Source organism: Malaclemys terrapin, chromosome 18 (genome assembly GCF_027887155.1).
Source record: "Malaclemys terrapin pileata isolate rMalTer1 chromosome 18, rMalTer1.hap1, whole genome shotgun sequence".
In the NCBI taxonomy this organism is placed as follows: domain Eukaryota; kingdom Metazoa; phylum Chordata; order Testudines; family Emydidae; genus Malaclemys; species Malaclemys terrapin.
This window is the reverse complement of record NC_071522.1, coordinates 9,918,879-9,938,499: the sequence shown is the minus strand read 5'-3', so window position 1 is coordinate 9,938,499 and position 19,621 is coordinate 9,918,879. Positions and strand designations below refer to the sequence as shown.

General features: G+C 38.1%; 1 protein-coding gene across 2 annotated transcripts in view; it reads right to left on the bottom strand.

Annotated features, from left to right (window-relative positions):
• NLK (nemo like kinase) overlaps positions 1-19,621 on the bottom strand; it is a 114,882-nt gene that overhangs the window by 9,520 nt on the left and 85,741 nt on the right. For both annotated transcript variants that reach the window (XM_054008379.1, XM_054008378.1), the window contains exons 4-7: positions 17,702-17,808; positions 15,686-15,771; positions 14,538-14,747; positions 11,790-11,891 (exon numbers count right to left, since the gene is read on the bottom strand). In XM_054008379.1, the coding sequence (XP_053864354.1) occupies positions 11,790-11,891; positions 14,538-14,747; positions 15,686-15,771; positions 17,702-17,808 (505 nt within the window). The remainder of the gene's footprint in view (positions 1-11,789; positions 11,892-14,537; positions 14,748-15,685; positions 15,772-17,701; positions 17,809-19,621) is intronic.

Sequence of the window (19,621 nt, the reverse complement as noted above, 5' to 3'; positions counted from 1 at the left end):
ACAAATTCAATCTGAAAATAAGGAGCAAATTTTTAACAATGAGGGTAACTTTAGCAAGAAACATGGTAGATTCTCCATCACTGGCCATTTTTAAATCAAGATTGGCTGTGTCTAGTTCAAAAGGAATTATTTGGGGAAATTCTACCACATGTGCTATACAGATCAGACTAGATAATGACAATGGTCCCTTCTGGAATCGATGAACCTCAAACATGAAGATCATTGCTACGGCTCAACTCAGCAAATCTGAATGAAAGGTAATCAATGATTTTTCCTTAATAAAGACTTCAGACTGAGTTGCAATTTTATTTCAATTTTCCACACAAGTAAATTTATATAGTGGTGGCCATTCAAAAGTCAACTTTTTATCACCAGCTACCACACAGAATCAACTAGAAGATGAACTATAGGGCAATACTGCTATCTGGGGTACCTAAGATACCACTGTGTAGCATCTAGGAGTACATGTAGATTTTTGATGGACAACCACGGCACCTGTGACTGAAAGATTTTGAGTTGTTCCTAATGTCTACTGCAGCACTACTACTACTACAGAACATTGTGATGCTCTATTTTTTTTAAAATGGGTCATCTGACAAATATAGTATACTCCAGATTATCCAAATAGCACGGGGGTGCATGGATTTTATTTGGATAATCAGAGGTTTGGAAAATCGAGAGGGCTGGAGCCATTCAGCAACCGGGTGAACTTCCTTGCAGCCAGGGGCTTGTCCTCCTCTGTCCCACTCACTCACTCCCAAAACAGAGTGCTCCCTGTGCTGAGGCAGGGCTAGTGACACCTGATTCCTTCCGATGCAAGGTTCAGGGCAGAGAAGAGATCTCTGCTCTGCCCAGCCAGGACCACAGCCTGCATTTGCAGGGATTGGGTGTCACAGGTCCTGTGGCAGCAAAGGGAGCCTTCTGCAGCTCCAGTGAGACAACCCTGCTTAGTCACTCCTGAGATACACGGAGGCTAAGAAAGGGATTCTGATAATACAGTGTTTGGATAAACAGGAGAATACTGTCGAGTGTGTACACACGTACACAGTCCAAGGGGCAGAGGTTTGGATTTATGGTTCACTCTACACCTGAATATTACATTCATGACAACTTTTTACTCCCATTAGCCAAATATTTTCAGACTGTCGGTACCTACACAAAACACTGACTTTAAAACCTTGAAAGTTAGATGTCTTTGTAAGATCAGGAACAGCTTAATGCAACCAGTCCCATTTGACTGTATCAAAAACTTTTACCCGCCACTACAATAAAATTACTTAATACACTTATTTGGAAATTAAGAAGCAATGTTGTAAGTTTGCAATATTTAAGACAACAAATTTCTCAGGAGATGAATATTCACTTTATTCTGCATGACAATCATGCCTTGCTGCCTTAGTGATTCTCCCTGTCCATGCTGGAAAGAAGGCAGAGGGGACCCCCAAACAGAAAAAAGGACTCCCAATCCCTAACTGTACTAAAACAGCTAAAACTATCTACAACTATTTTAATAACTAAAGATACAGAAGAAAGAGCTTCAAGGACACTGGAGTGTTCTGTCGCAGACCATGCACAGGTCAGAAAGAACTGGAGAGGCAGGCGATCCACTCCACCCCTTATGCCCTCAGTTTAGAGCACGAGGAAAGAAACTGCACAGCATGGACCAACAGGCACTCAAAGAGCCGATTTTAGCTATTTACGAAAATTTCCTTTCAAATGGCACAACAGTTTTGATGCATTTCTCCCCCTCCCCCCTTTTTTTTTTTTAATTTTCTCCACAGATGGCATTTGTCTGCTAATGTATCTAAGGCCAGATACGTTCTACAGGACAAGATAATACACTGCATGCTTTTGTGATAACCTTGTCCTCTGAGAAGTGTACGTGAGCTACATACTTTTAGGTCTGCATTTTCTACAGACAGTAACTTGCATGTCAAGTATGAGGAAACAAGAGTTTCTGATAGACGTTACATACATGTATATATTTAAAATATTCACGTCACAAACTCCCATTCATTTTTCTAAGTAGTATGTCCCCAGCCTTTTATCCTCTTACCATGGTTTGACACAAAGTTCAAAGGTTTGAGGATATGGCATGTTAATCTTCTCTTAGTCAGATATTAACCATCTGAAAGAGACCAAAAACTTTTTGCTGTTTATTAGCTGTTAAGGCTGGCATTATTTACCATCAAAAGTTAGGGAATGACAGAGTTAAGGTTGCCTGTGCAACACTAATTCAGCCCCCTTGTGCATATGCATTATAATACAGTCTTTAATGACATGATCGCTGAGGCTAAGATTATGTCATGGAGGTCATGGAAGTCACGGAATCTGTGACTTCCAATGACCTCTGTGACATTGGGGGCCCTGCAGATGACCAATCGCTGCCAGCAGTGGGGGACCCTGCAGCAGCCCAAGCTCCGCAGGTGGCAGGGGACCCTCCCACAGCTGCCCAGGAGCTGGGGGGTGGGGGATTCCCTGCAACTGACTGGCCACTGCCATTGGTGGCGACCCCTGAGCCGCTCAGCCACTGCTGCTTTCAGGGGTCCCTCATGCAGCGGCTCAGACACCGCGAGCAGCCGCCCTCCCCTCTCCTCCCCTGCACAGCTCCCAGCCACCACTGGTGGCAGCAGAGGGACCCCAGAGCTGCTCAGTGGGCTGGGGGGGACCCCGGAGCTCCCCAGCCGCTACTGCTAGCAGGCCCCCCTCCCTGCAGCTGTTCAACCACTGCAAGCAGCTGCCCCCCCCCCCAGCTCCCAGCCGCTGGCGGCGGCTGAGGGACCCTGTAACGGCCCAGTGGTAGCGGGCAGGGGGAGCCCCCTGTAGCTCCCAGCTTACGGCAGCAGAGGTACCCTGGAGTGGCTCAGTGCTGGCAGGAGGTGTCCCGCAGCTCCCAGCCCCGCAGAGCAGTGCAGGTACCCTCCCCAACTCTAGCCCCACAGGGTGGCAGAGGGACCCCTCACAGCCACTAGGTAATGGGGTCCCTGCAGCTTCCAGTATTAATTAATTTTGGGTGCCCAATTTGAGATGTCTAGAATCTGACTTTTATGAGTAGTTAGCGATATAAAGAACTTTATATATTTAAGCACAGCTCCCACTGGCTTCAGCTGCAGCTGAGAGTGCTCAGAATTTCTGCAAATCAAACGGCAGGGTCTCAAGTTGGGTGGAAAATGAGGAACACACAGTTAGTGACCACTTGTGAAAAAAGTTTGGTTTAAGTGACTTGCATTAGCATCACAAAGGAACTCTGTGGCAAAAGCAAGGATAGAATTCAATTCTTGGGGGTAGTGTTCAACTGTCTAAACTGAGACCCTCCTGTCTCCTCCTGCAATCCCTGCCTCATTTACCACACACCTTCCATTTCTGCTGGGGCCCTACAGACTACAGCCTCCTTTACTACACACCCTGTTTCATCCCCAGAGCAGGTCCAGCCTGTGCACTGAATAAAGCAAGGGCCCTAACAATTAAGTCTGGTTGTTCTAAATTTCCTTGCTGATGTGGTCCGCGTTTGTTTAATGATGTTTTATTTCATAAAGTTTGCTTTTTTCAAATTATAAATATTAATGTTGTCAACTTGTTTTGTGACTTTTTACTCATCATAATACTCTAGGTATTATTCGTCTCTCTCAGTTATTTGTTGTTTTTCCAAAAGCTCCCAAATCTTATGCTGGCACTTAAGCATTTCAGAGAGGGATGACATCTTTTTGTTTGTACCCTAACAACCAGAACACTTTGGAGCACTGTAAAAATAAATACTAACAGTTCTTTTATGGTTAAGTCATTTAGACACCATGGTGTTCTGTGCCAGGATAGAAAGCAAAAAGATCATGTCCCAAGACTATCAAAAAATTCCCTCCTACAGAGTATACAAGAAGTTCTATGGACTGAATCCATTAATATAATTTACTTTCATAGCTCTGCTGCAGTCTATAAACTGTTTGAGCTTTTCTCTCTAGTTTATAACACTGGAGCTTCCCAAAGGAACTACAGCTTTCATTTACTATTTAATGCTCCTTTGTAGAAATTCTTGATGTCATTCATCTCAATACCAGTGGCAACCAAACCTACACGGTACATTTGTCTACAGACTTTGAGAGTATTTTTCTAAAGGCTTCTTGATTCATTTATTTTATGAATATTTGTGCAAGTTCAAACTTGCTCCTACAGCTGAAGTTTAGTAAACTGCATCATTTCCTACACTGTTCTAATCCCAGTGTTTTTCTTTTTTTCCCTTCTAAATCCACATCCGGCCCAACACAATCAAATCTCCAGGCATACAGTGGTTTTACCGTAGTTAGAAAGAAGCAGGCCAAGAATCACCGTTTAAGGAACTCTGAATGACATTTTTTCAGCAAGCGCCACCTTGTGCTGTAGTGAGGTACCTGAGCCCGGAGTCGCATATCAAGGGTAGTTACAATAACTCAGCAGCTGATCAGCACTCCAAAAGAATACACTCAAATACTAGTGGTGCTAGAAGGTGGTACTCATTCCAGTTACTAAATGGAGAGAACTGTCAGGCTCATAATTTCTTTAAATTGTAGGAAGAGACAGCTCTGCAGGCACTCCCACATGTTTCCTCATCTTGTGCAAATAAATGGGGAGGGAGAAAATCTAAAGTTAGAACAAACTGTATTTTAAAAGTAAAAACTAGCTAATTCAACTACAATCCTTCTAAGAAAGGCTTAAATATTTGTTTAAAAAAACCAACAGGAAAAGGAATTTAAAATGTTTCAAGAATCCAAAGGCTCTAACCATGTGGGTATTTGAAATAGGCAATATTTGACAGAATTCTTTAGAAAATATAAAACCCCCAAACATGATTCTACAGATTATACCGTGGCAGTGATAAAATAAGGGATAGTTTGCCAACTCCAGACTCTTAGGTCAATCCACCGGAAATCTTCAAGTCACATAGCTTCAGGACACTTTTCTTCCTCAATGTGCATTCGGAAAGCTTTACAACAAACAATGGAAGATCTTCTGACTGTCAGATGCAGCCTTATCTGTATCCCGTCTCACATTGCCATCATCCAGATTTTTTTAAATTCATTGTTTCCTCTGTATATTTAGTAGTTTAACACAACAGAAGCCAGTTTCGCCTTCCATCAAACATATTAGCTCATAGCTGTGTAATTCACTTCTGTTTTCATATTAGCAGTTTTTTTTGTTTTGTGTTTTTTTTTTTTTTTAAACTTTAATCCTACGGGGTTTTGGCACTTCTCTTGTGTTCATTTACTGGACAGCAAGTAACCTTCCCTACATCAGGGATCTGAAGGAAAGTAAAAACCTCCTTAGTGATAAGTGCTTTAAGCAAACTGATTACACAGATTGAAGTACATGGTCTTCTTCAATCTTTGCATTATACCTAGTCTCTGCCACACTGATATCTAGATACCAATTTAGCAAGATTTACTTAAACATCCTGATGGGGGCCATTTGAGAATGTTTTACCCTCAGACATTCCCTGCCCCATAAGCCTCCCTTAACTTAAACGTAGTCTCTGGTAATGCCAACAAGATTTAACTGCAATTACTTATGTTTTCAAATATTTTGTAGTTTCCTCTCCACAGACAGATAGCTTATCTCTTCTTCCCTTTTCTAAAATCCTGGCAGAAATACTGCTCTAATGTTTTTAAAAACAAAATATTATGATTCTGTATAATGTCAATTTTAAACGGTTAGCCACTTACTAGATACACTGAATTGGGCTACCAACTAACTATTTTCTCTCTCTCTTTCTTTAATTACACAGCTATATCAGTCTCCCAGATCAAGTACTAAACTTCTGCATCTTAAAACACATTATTCCTATCATCAGATCTATGCATGGGAAATAGATTTTTGGACCACATTCATTTCCTTTTTCTTAATGCACATTAAATTTGATTCATAGAAGGTCAGTTTCAATTCTCTTATGCCATAGTCTTCCTGAAAAGGTATCAATAATTCAGTTAAGAAAGTGTTCTCTCTCTGTTTGAAAGTGGAGGAAAGCCTGCACTTGGAATCAGTTATTCAAGACCCATTTCCACCTCCCCCCCCCCCCCCGCCACCAGTAGAAATTAATGAAATTCTCGTGAAATGGGTAAAGAGTAACTCCTCTAATGTGTAGTGAATTTTAAATTAGGATGATGAAGGTAGAGAGAAAAGCAGCTTCTTAATTAAAGTAATTTTCACAGATAAAAATAGAACTGACCCCTTTATGCAAATCTAAAAAGCTGTATTTTCTTTAGAAAACTGCATAGACTAAAATTCCTGCTTTGAAGTTACTCTCAAAGCTTCATACACTATCATTTTCCTCCTTTTTAAATAGTACCTGTACATCTGTTTACTTCCCATGCAAATTCAAAAAGCACTCTCATTGCAGGAGACCTAGTGAGTGCAGGTGTTGGGAAGAGCCATTAGGACAGGAAGGGTTATAAAGAATGCTCCATTAATGTGTATGATTAATTGCTATTGAGATGTGGGAGGAATATACTATTCTGCTGACAGAGAGGACTAAAATACTCTGCCTAGAATATAACCAAGCAATTGAAAGCCAGCTACTGTATTTATGGGACAATATTAACTGAAAGGGTTAGACTCCATAGGAGGTGTGAATGAGTTAGAAGGATTTACAGGATTGTAATAGAACTGCACCAATGTTTAATTGATATACTAATGCAATTCTAATGCTTTGCACGAGTCTGTCACAGGTTGCTTTTTCCTCTTTTGCAAACACAAATAGATGTATGCACACAGGTCAGATTTTGTGACATTATCTTTTTATATATGGAAATGTTGTTAGTGTCATATTAAATGCACAAGTGAATTGTTCTAAACCTACCCATCAGGGTCACTAGACATAGATTTCGGTACTTCTCAGATATAAAAGTAACTTGTTCAAATGGAGCCTATGCTACAATTAAGTTTTGTATGACCGTAGCCCCTCAGGGACCTAGTCATAGACAGGTCCTCATTGTGCTAGGTGCTGTACAAACAGTGATGATGTTGTTACCATTCCATAGTATTTGGTGTTCTTAATTCATTTGCAAGTCATTTCACAAAAAACAACATCACCAGAGGCATCAAGCGTAAGTAGTTTGACCCATTCATTTAGGGCAGAAAATAAAGTAAAACTACACTCCTTCACTCCAGAAAGACTGCGTAACACACAAGTGAAGAGTGTGCTCTCTTCCCCCCACACTCTCCCCCACTCCAGGCAGATTGTAGTAGCAATTTCTCTCCTCCCCCACCCCACTATCACCAAGAGAGTCTGGCTGTCTCCCACATCTGGTGCCTTAACAAATCACGTAGTGATATATAACGAGCACAATGGTCAGAGACTAGGAAGAATCCTAAACAGAGATGCTGTGGCAGGAAGAATTTGGTAGGAACTGAACTTCTTTGGTGTTGGTCACCAGGGGGTCAAAATCCAGGCCCCTTCAGTAAAGAAACAGGTTGTAACCATCATTGAAACCCTTTTCTTGCTAAAAGAAAGCTCAAGGCTGAACTGGGCATAGAGAACGAACTCCTGGACCCTTACTTCTAGAAGTAAGAGGGTCAAAGCTAATGCACATTTCTGACAGTGAGCATTGTAAGTAGGGTTATACTGCCACTGACTATGTTCTGTGTATGAAGAGAGGACTTCTATTCCAGTGCTGTTGGTCAATCACCTTCAGTTAGCAGTAAATTCACTTTTAACATAGTTAAAAAGAAAAAACGGACTATAAATGTGTGACTTTCTTCCATACTGAAGGAATTATATAAATTTATATTTAATCCAGAAGATGGCCCCTGGATGTTTTATTACATAAAGCAGTTAAGTCTTTTCCCATTTATCATGTACGCTGATTAAAAGCAGTGTATGTTACAAAGTAATTGCTAATTTCCAACAGAATTTGTTTCTTAGTTTTGCTATCTTGTAAGACTAATTAAGAAACTGGTACAATTTAACCATTTAAAATTAGCGTAATCACCTTTTTCTAAAACCAAATTTTACAAATTTAAACTTAAACCTGAAACGTACTTGAAGTTCTAAATATAGCTAGAAGAATAATCTTATCAGAACCTTATCAGACACAATATAATCCCTCCGGTTTTCACACGGCAAAAGCTCACACCAGCACCAGAGGAGTGAGTTTTGAGAATCTGTGTAGTTTTTCATGAAAATTAGATGGTATTTTTCCTGACTGACACTTAATTGCCTTTTTCCCCCTCAAAGGACTTTCTTGGGGGGAGTGCATGGGAGGGACATGGGGGGGAGGAGGTGGCAGAAAAATCTGAGATTTTAAAAAGCTGCATCTAATATCATTAAAGATATTCAAACACATTTTGAGGACTAAAACTCATCTGCTTCTATAGTGTCTAGACTGGTTTAGAAAAAACAATTCCAAATTCCTTCACAAGTTTGGTGATATCTTGTGTTTTGAACACTTGTTTATACAGCATTTTTTTTAAATTGAATTCCTGAAAGGATTCACACGGGTTGTTTTGGGACAATTCTTTGCTGCTACCAAGTTAGCCTCACTCAAATATTTAATTAGAACTATTTAAAATTTATACTGCTTGCTAATTTATGCAAAGGTATTATTTCCATAACATATTAGTGTTGTTAAGTGTACTTGCAGTGTTTATTTTCAATATAGTGTCAGGGATCTTCATGGCCTCTTTTACAATATGAGTTAATACAACAGGGGTGAGTAGACTACTTTACAAAACCCATCTGTGGCACTGTGCAACCATGAATTTAAGAAACCGGTGAAAATTAGGGCAAAACTAACTCAATTTGATTTAAGCCCCCTGAAATGGAAGGTGCTACAGAAGTGCACAAGTATTTTTAGTATGCATGGAATTTGCCGATACAAAATAATATAAAGGCAGCTCCTAAGGCATTCAAACCAGAATATCAGAAAAGCTATAATTTACACTCTACAGACAGCAGATGGTGATGTGTCTATTTAGGTATTTATACTGCACACATTCGTGTCAGAGCATAGGATCTGACGGCTATCAAGTCCCCCATATCCACGTCTTAGTTACCAGCATTAGTGTCTGTATCCATTCTGCATCAATGTCACAAGGACAACAGCTAGCACAGTACATTACACATACCTATAATATTTAACTTACTACATCACATTGAACATGCAGGCAACACATCAATAAATCTCCCTCTTCTGTTGCTATTATGCAGTTCTTTTGATGTAATATATCAGACAGGCAGATTCTGATGAGGTGCAGAAACTTTTCTCTAGAGGGTGGGGTGGCATTGCTATGTTTGGCATTTACTATTCTCAGTATTAGCTACCTTCAACTAGACAGAAGTGGTACTGGCTTGTAGTTAAACATGTAAATATAAGTTCAGTTCCTACAGAGGCTGATAAATTTTATTTAGCTCCCGTCACTCTGTGTCCAACATTATCCCCTGAAAAGAAAAGTTCACCAATACAGAACCTCTCCCACACCATAAAACTCATTCTAAGAACAGGTTTTGCAGTATCTAACTTTCTATGTACCACTGCTCTCAAATTATGTTTTATAGTTAAGTACATACCAATGAAGGATGGCAATTGTTACTATAAAAGTTTGGAGAAATGACAAACACTTATTCATGAGGAACTTCTTATCTTCCTCATTCCTTAGAAATTAGATACAGATTCATGGAATTCCTTAAACAAACTATGAGCCTGATACGACAAAGAATTAAGCACACGTGCTTAACTTTACTCATGTGCAAGCCATACCAGGGGTTCAATAAGAATTGAAGAGCCCATAAACTTTCTCTTGTATTATTCATAATGCCCCCCCACACACACACCCATCCCCTCTTTTTTTTTTTAAACCCTAGAAATTCTCTAATTTTTTTCTATCAATTTTGAAATTGGTAATTTTGGTTTTAAAGCATTTGAGGAATGTCCTTGATCTTTTAAAGTGTACAGTCCTGTACATTTTTAAAAAAATGGATACTAGCCAGTGTCTGAAACAGTAGTTTATTTTCAGCATTTTGCTTACAGATACCATCCGGAGATTCAATGTATGTACAAATCCAGACAAAGCACTAGAAATGTTCTAGCATTAACATCACTTTATAATCTCAAAGTGCTGTACAAGAACTAGTCAAGCCTCTTACCCCTCCTGTTACTACCCCATCATACAAATGGTATAAAGAGACAGATTAAGTGGCTTGTCCAAGACCAGTATCAGCACTGGGGTTAGAACTCAGGAGATATTTATCTACATAACACAACGCACTGGTGAAGCATCTTGGTGTCGTGGATTCTACATGATTTGCATGCAAGAACTCCTGAGTTCTGATCCCAGTGCTTGTACAGCACTTGGAAACCGTGACACAAAGGGATATAAATGCTTACGACTTAAAACTATTTTATTTTTAAAAGGTATGCATTTAGAATGGGTTTGCTCATAACTTCTTGTGATCCGGTGCATCTGTAAGCAAAACATAGAAAATAAACACTCCTGTTTCAGACATTGCAAAATAAGTAGTTTAGTATTCATTAAAAAAAAAATACAGTACTGTATATTTTAGAAGACTAATGGACAGTCTCCTGAAGTGTTTGCAAACCAAAATGGCTTATTTTAAAACGGATAGAGAAGATCCTGAGAACATTTCTACAGTAAATATAAAAAATATCCCACAATGGTGTAGAGGCAACTTGGATTGAACATTGTTAGGAGACAGGAACTCCTGAGTTACAATTAGGTAGCAGTGTATCAACAAAACACTAATTTCTTTAGTATTATTGTTATTGTGGCATGAACTAGGCTCTTCACATTAAGACAAAGAAAGAACAAAGACAAACATACATATATCAAATTTTTCAGTGAGATAAAGTATACATGTCATGTTTTTTGTTCATTTTTACCATTTGTCAGTCAACTGATGGAGTGTTCGGTTTCCTCAGAACCAGATATTACAGGAGGAAAAGACCTACTGATCTAACCTCCTATCAATACAGAGCGTCTCAGCAGCTTTCTGAACTATACTATTGATTTTAATCTATGCCTCTCCTTACATCCTCCTTTAAAGTGACTGTGATGACGCAGCCTGTCCTAAAATTGGAAGATTTTTGCCCATGCCAGTCAGAGAAATATTTGTGAGGTTGCAGCCGCAAGTGCAATTTACAAATGAAAAACTGCTTTGTCTCAACAGCATTTTGACTAGCTGCAATTTTGATCAGTGCTAATCCAAGAGCCATCTTGGGTAAATTCAGGAGTGGCTAACAGGCAGAGGCAACATTTTATAACAGATCATATTAATGAATACAGATGGGTGAGATGCTTACATACATTATTTATAGAAGTACAGGTGACAAATAGGAACCACAGGGAAGAATGGCAGGTGGTGTTTTTTAAACTTCTGATAACTTCTTGCATAAAAGTTACGTTAATTATTTTTGGTTTTCCCCATGAACTTCTTAGAGAGGTTTATCTTAATAAAACAGGGAATTTCACAGAGATGAAGCGAATACTTTTATTGTACAGGATGTTTACAAAATAATGGATCCATCTTTTACTGTATTGTTCTGTGTTTGGCTTTTTTGTTGGCCTGTTAGTTACCAAGATGGAAAGTTTGAGGGGGGAAAATCCCACACAGAGGAAACACTAAATTTATAAACTCTGACTGAATGAGTTTTGAAGAGGGCAAGAGCAGGCTCAGTAGATTGTGCGTGTGCGCACACACACCAATGAATTCATTCATATATATATATATTTTGTGTGTGTGTGTGTGTGTGTGTGTGTGTGTGTGTGTGTGTGTGAGAGAGAGAGAGAGAGAGAAGTGCAACTCATACCTGTTTATGAGGACCCCTGAGTATGTGCGCCTTGGCGCCTTCACAAGCCGTCCTCATTGCTTCTAGTGACGGTGTTCCCAATAGATCTGTGATCAAATCCAACTGTAGGTGCAGAATACGTACATTACAGATTAATTTCAGAGATATGCTTATCTTTAAATTCACACAAAGCTGGAACAATGGATTTGTAAAGTCTGATTCAGTCTGAAATAAGCTTCCAAAGTTAAATTTTTACTTTTAATAAACTACACAAGTGCAATCAGTTTTAAATAGACACTAAAATAAAACTAGATTAATGGCAAAGGCAAACAAACCATTCACTATCATGTTTGGGAGTATTTAGTGTAGGTTTACGGAAACGTTTTATTGTAATTTAAAAAAACTAGATTTACTCTGTTATAATTTTTGAAAATACCATTTAAAATAAGTTATGCATACTACAAACTGAATGTCTAGTCTTGTTTGAATGTCAACAGTACACCTCAAAGCACTGAGCAATGAAGGATAGGTAAAAACAGCCACATACAAATGCACATAGATGGCAAAATATTTTTCAGTGATAAAACAACTTATGATCAGAACTATTATGCAAAGTATTATATAAAGCCAAATTCCAATGCCTTCAACTGTGAGAAATTCTTATGTGAACAAGAGTGCTTAGTCTGTTTAATGTTAGTTTAGAGCAAAGAATCAAAACATGAAAAATGTCTTTAACAGAACCTGCTTTAGTTTTCTTTTTAGATTAAATGTTCATCAGTAGATATTTAGGCTATGTGTATTCAATTTTGTGCAGCCTTTTAAAATTAGATGTTCTTGAATTTAAATTATCCATTAGATAAAGAATGATTTTCATCTCCTTTGTAGAATTGCTGATGTAAAGAAATGGTGTTAAATTACATGAGCGGTGAATTTGTTTGGGAGGCAAGAATAAGTAAAAGTAAAAGGCCTGCCCAGGACCCAGGGAAGAGTAGTCTGGTTTTGGGTAGTGGGAAAGCAAGTTAACTGTATGGGAGTTGTTGTTAGTATTATTGTAGTGTCAAGGAGCCCCAGTCATGGACCAGGACCCTATTGTGACAGGTGTTGAACAAAAACAGAACAAAAAGATATTCACTACCCTATACACCTTAGATAATGCCTTGTTTTGAGTTTGTCTTGTTGAGTTTGCTTTGTGTACATTTCTTTATTTGTGTAAGCAATAAATACTCTATAGTATGATTTTTTTTACTCTTATTGCCCACAAGCCTGTGCATGTACATGCATATTTATGGTGAAAAAAAAGACACTGCCAAATGCCAGGTCAAACTTCTTAGAAAAAGTCAGTGGGCAGATTATCACCCAAGTTCCAAATGTTCCTATATGACCATTATGCACTTGAGCTAATGGCTCAATTGCAAAGCTTTCCCTGCAGAGTAAAGCCATTATCATTGTACAGGCTAATATGGATGACAACCCACTTTGACTGTCAGTACAAAATAGGGAAGTGTGATTATTGCTTACACACCACCAAAGCATTTCTTGCTGTTAAAGCGGCCAGTCCCCTGTAAATACGAGATCATTTCCTACTCTCCAGCAGAGATCCCAATCTATAAAGGTGCCACTTTGCACACTTAACACTTTTGCTTGGTGTTGAGTATATGTCTAGCCCTTCCCCCAACAAATGATTTTTAAGTATAGGTACTGAAGTAATAAAACAAATACCTATAAACATAACCAGATGGGGGAAACGAGATAGCTCATGTGTTAGGGTTTTCTTCTTTTTGAAATTGAGAAAGTATATATTGTAAATTACCCAAACATAAGTGTAAATATGAAACCAGCAATACCACTGTGGAATTAACTGATCAGATCCTTATCTGTTGTAAACTGATGTAACTCTATCGGCTTCAATGAAGCAATGCCAATTTACATCAACTGCGGATCTGGCCCACATCTACAGTTTCCCATATCGTTAACATTTAACTATAACTTTCTCCCCTTAACCATATTTAACAGCTCAGGGGACACACAACTGTCACACTTTCATCTTTAAGTTACTGGGTTGCATTCCTATAACATTCATAGCTACACTGACATTTCAGTGGCTGATTTTAAGTAAGTTGATGGTCTCAGTATAGCTCCTACAGGACAGCTGTTAACGTCACAGAAGTCACCACTACAGATGAAACCCTTGTTGCTGTGTTGCATCTGAGACTATCACCCTCATCTTGAGAATTGCTTCTTCCAGAACAAGGCTGAGGAACACCAAAAGGGCATATGCATACAAGGCTTTGTTTGTCTGTTTTGTTTAAAAATCTTATGTTAGACAATCTGAAGGTTTCAGTGTTGGGGGAGTATTCGGAGCTACTGTTTACATTCTTTTTAAAATTATGAATTATACAACAGATCAAAATATTGTTTAAATTCATGTGTTCTGAACTCTGTTAAAACAATCCTGAAGCAATTTGACCGTTAATCATACTAATTGCCAAATTTATTTTTTCTAAATTAAGTTGAAATGCAGCACTGTGTACACAGTATCAGCATGTAAATATCAACTGAAACCCAATAGTTTTTTTCTTTTTGCTAAATGTTAAAATCTGTTGGTCTCAGATCACGTTCACCTTATTTCAACATAGACCAAATTGGAAATTTTTTTGCCTGTGTGTAAAGCAGGTGATACAAAAGCAGGTTTGAGGTTCAAATGTGATGATTTCAAAGAATTCTGCAGTACACTATAGTGAAGACTTTTACAGTGAAGTTTAGTTATACCTGCTGAATGGGACTTTGGGCCTGAAACAATATTCTTCGGCCAAGTAGTTCTGCAAAGATACAGCCCACAGACCAAATATCAATAGCATTGCTGTAGTGACGGCTGCCCATCAGGATTTCCGGAGCCCGATAATACTGAGTGACAACTTCCTGAGTCATGTGACGAGATTCATCTAATTCTTCCACCCTGGCCAATCCAAAATCACAAATCTAAATTGAGAAGGTAAATAAATAAAAAAAATTACCAAAATACTTAGTGCATTTCCCACAGATATGTCTTTAGTAACAAAGTATAAAATCCCAAACCAGCATTAATTGTTTTTTAAAATCTGCATATTGCAATAACTGCATAAGCAAGCTTTTTTTTTTTTTTTTTTTTTTTTTTTAAATAAAAAGTGTTTTTTTGGGGGGGGCCTATTATGTTATTTAGTTGCATAAATATTTAAATACCTAAAATGTCTATAATTTAGATATTCTTGAAGTGACAATATATTTTTCAGCTGGCATCACACTGTTAAATTTAATATTAAAATCCCAATCCAGCATTTTGCTCCTAAAAGATCACTGACAACTTCCTGGGCTCAAAATGATTCATTCCAATACACATTTCCCTTTTTGATGGTGCTCCTTAAAGATGTCAGCAGTGAGATTTGGCCTTTCCTGTCACTACAGAGTGCGGCTGTTCTTAGTTTTTTTTTTTAGTTTCTTTTTATTAGGGTAAAGGAAAAAGTAGCCAGCCAAGATTTTCAAATTAAGGACCTAATTAAATTAAAAACAAATAAAGCTGGTTTAGTTACAGTAGGGCACATTTCCTTACCCTTAAAAATATAAAAATAAATTAAAGGAGAAATCTCCAGCATTCACTGCTACCTTCATGGTGGCAATGTGTTACTAACAGTGCAGTAGCAACACAAACGTATTACAGGCTTTTCAAAACGGCTAAGCACACAGCAGTTTCCACTGAAGTATACGGAAAATTTTTTCTGCCCATATAGCTTTACTCTTGTTTTTTGGGGGGGAGGTGTGGGGCTGCTTTTACTTATGAAAACACTTAACTGGGGAAAGATTTTATTAACCGACAAATCTTTTTGACCATGACCCCAGATATATAATGAACTGTACAAATTTTAAATAAATTTAGATACCACCTTAAGAACACAGTTGCTGTTCACAAGTAGGTTCCCTGGTTTAATGTCTCGATGTAAAATCCCAGCTGAATGTAGATATTTCAGACCTGAAATATTAAACAAAATAAATATATTCTCTACTATAATCTATGACTGAGGACATATTTTCCTGAAAGGCATCATAAATCCTGAACCTGCAAAGACTTATGCATCTGCTTAACTTTACACACTACTAGTAGTCCCATTGACTTTAACTCACTACTTTACTAATCAAGAATGAAGTTAAACATATAAATAAGTCTTTGCAGGATCCAGGTCATAGAGAGCAAATTATTTAAGCAGACAAACTTTTCAACGTATTTTCTTCCTCTGTTTTCCTATAAAAGTACCATATTACTGTATAAAATTATAATTATATTATAAACAGTTCTTATAAGTAAATATATCTATTTCAATTACATAATTTCTGAAGCACTAACATTCAATTGACGTATAACTAGAAGTTTTTAAGAGGAGTGTTCAAGAGGAAGTAGCGTGAGCAGTACAATATACAACACAGGTTTTGGTTCAATGTAATTATTTTACAGCTCACAGTTGCTGTGATGATTTTCTGTTGTTTATTACCTTGTAAACTGGTGGGCAGACACCAGCCATGGAATTTAAAATAAAGTCCCAAACTACGGTTTAGCCCAAGGCCCTTTATTCAGGGCTAACTTTATTACTACAAAAAACTTCCAAACAAAACAAAGCAACTCAGAGCATTTGGTCACTGCCACTAGAGGCCTTTCAACTTTCATCAGGCTCGGAGGGGAGAGGACAAACCATTCCCATGAGTTATCCCCCTTGCAGCTGCTTCCCTTGTGCTTTTATAGTCTCCGTGGTTGCAACTCTGGTCCATTTTAACAAACAAACAAAAAATTCAGGAAGCACCTCACTAAAGCTCATCATGGAGTAAGCGTCCATGAAAGGAATGAGGTCAGTGTGAAGTTTACTAAGTATTGGAAATGTAGCAGACAAAATCTGGTCAATAGAAAAGTGACCTGATCCTCATATGGGACAAAATGGGTAGTGCTGAGGTCAAAGGTCAAGTGACCAGGGCAGATAGAATCAAAAATTATTCACAGAGCTCTCTGAAGAGGCTCCAACTGGCAGCATTACATTGTCATCTTGATGGAAATTAAAGTTGATGTGTACTACCACTTACTCTAAAGCCAACTCACGACAGAGGCACAAACACAATTTGTCCTTCAGAGGGATAAACCTTTCCTCTGGTTCAACAGGCTTGGCTGGGGGACAGTACCGCCTTTGGATGTACGTTACACCTCCTTGTTCTGACATTGCTGAATATAACCCAATAACTATTTTTATCAAGAAAAAATGGCCTCCGTTTATTTTCAGCTGATTTTCATTGTGGGTGGAGAAAACAAAAAAGAACACATAGAAAGTGAGGCAGTTTAGAACTGATTACAAGTCAGAAGTCCAACTCATTAACCTGAATCAGTATTTCCGAATCTACTGAAAGATCCAAATTTATAACCAGTATCCTAAGATTATTTGTACTGAGCCAATTTTAGTGGCCATTTCTACATCAATTTCAATTATGTTGTTTTACAATATAGCATCATATTTAGTTCTGGCTAAAATGTATTCACCAGATAGGATGGCCTCAGGTGTCTTCTCTGCAGCCTAATTCAAAAGGCCACTTTACTTCACAAGATCCATAGTTTAAAAAAATCAGTGTTGTACTTCATCTTTTCAGTAACCATTAGAAAAGTCATTCAGGTTAAAGCACAAGGATTGCCACCTTTATACATACAGTACTCTAAAAAAGCAGCAAAGCCCAGAGCTTCTTGTACACATTTGCTATTCTTTCAAAGACAACATTAAGTAACAAAACAATTTATTAAATATATCTTGTTCTACACATTAGTGAGGCAATCTTGGGAGTAAAAGTTCAGAAACTACGAAGAGAAAATTACCAAGTAAGAATACACCACTTAGTTCAATATTGATTCATCAATTTTAAACAAAAGTTACCTCTTAAAATCTGGTAAAGAAAAACTTTGACATGATCCGAGCTGAGTGGTTGAGGAGAGACGATAATCTTATGGAGGTCACTTTGCATCAATTCGGTGACAACGTATCTTCAAGTTATTAGTTAAGGAAAGTACAGAGAGTGCTGCATATAATCCATTTGAAACAGTTACTCTTGCTCACAAGAATTTTAAACCGTATAGCTCAAAGCCATAGAATAACAAAAGAATAAAGCTTCTTGACTGATATAATAGAGGTCAAATCTCCAGACTTCCACAAGAATTACTTGACAGTTTAGTTACAAGAGAAAACTTAATTACTGAACAAAGCCACATTTATACTTATGTATATACATTACAAAACTATTTGAAAGCCAAAACATGGTTCATGAAGGATAAGATGCCCAGTATTAATTTAATCGTATTTTAAAGCCTGTAATTTTGGGCTCAAAATTCTTATTAAATAATAAATTACATGCGATTCTGGTGGCATCATCTTAATCCTTAGTGGAAATATATCCACATCACATAACCAGACCAATTGATAGAGGTCAATACAGTTGAAAAATACATCCCAAGCAGGGGTATTGTAGGTCAGTAGTGCATTGCTCTTATAGGAAGTTTGAACAGTGCATTGTGCCAGCTCTACCTGTAGTATCAATATTTCACTTCCACAAGCTCCAAATCTCCTTCCATGCACACACATACAAATCACTGGTTGTAAATCTCTTTCAAGTTCCAATTTAAAAAAATAGCACCTCTCTGTGGAAGAAAAGGCAAAAGCCACCAATTGGTGTGCTGTCACACACACAAAGCAACAGGTGTAGGAGACTGCTGGTGATTTACAACAGTCGCTGAATATTCCAAGTGCTGTTATTCTTGCTGACATCAATGTAGCGATGTAAATTAAGAAGGGGGGCATGTCTGCTCAGAAATCGCAAAATACTATCTTTCACAAATGGAGAAATACAGCAGAGGGACCACAGAAACAAGGCTGTCCGGAAACTGATGAAGTTGTCAATTTCCTGAATGTGGAGGTTATGGACAAAAAAGTAACTCAAAAAAAAAAAAAAAAAAAAAAGGGTACCTTGGGTGCTGATGATGGCTGCTCACCACATCAGACATATCTGCTTACTTTACTGACACGTTTTTGCTCATGTCAGCAGCAAAGAGCATACATAGCTGCTGAAAAGCAAGTTGTATTTTATTCTGCCTCCTGCGTCAACAAAATCGCCAGCTAAGTACTGATTTGCATTCTTTATTGTTGATGAGCGTTTGCAATGATGGACAGTCTGAAGTAGAGCCAGTAGGTCTTGATTTTCAAGTAAAAGTTGAATTTCTAATGCTGATGGTTCAGAAAAATCTTACTTTGATGTATAAACTGAGCAAGTTTGATAGGAGAATAAAGAAACATACTATGTTTACCCAGCTGTTTTTCAGGGGACAGCCACATTCAAAATGAAAAGGAAAATTCTGGGATTTGCTGTACTAATATACAAGTAACTTAATGTACTCACTGTTGCAGATGGTCAGTCAAATATTGTGACCTTATTTTCAATACACTATTATTATTTATATTATAAGAATGCCTAGAGCCCCAGCTGTGGTTAGATAGTAGTGGTGGGCATAGTTCAAACACACAGTTAAGAGATGCTCCTTGGCCCAAAGAATATACAATCCAAGTAGCCAAAAAAGGTTAGGAGGGGAAACAAAGCCACAGAGAGGAAGTGCCTTGCCAAGGCCACACATCAGGTCAGCTGCAGAGCCTGAACTTTAGGGTACAAATGTAGGGGCCTGCATAAAAACTTCTAAGCTTAATTACCAGCTTAGCTCTGGTTCGGCTGCCACCATTTTCAATGGATTCCCTCCCTGGGAAACCTTGAAAAACCTTCACCAAATCCCTGGTGAAAACAAATCCAACCCC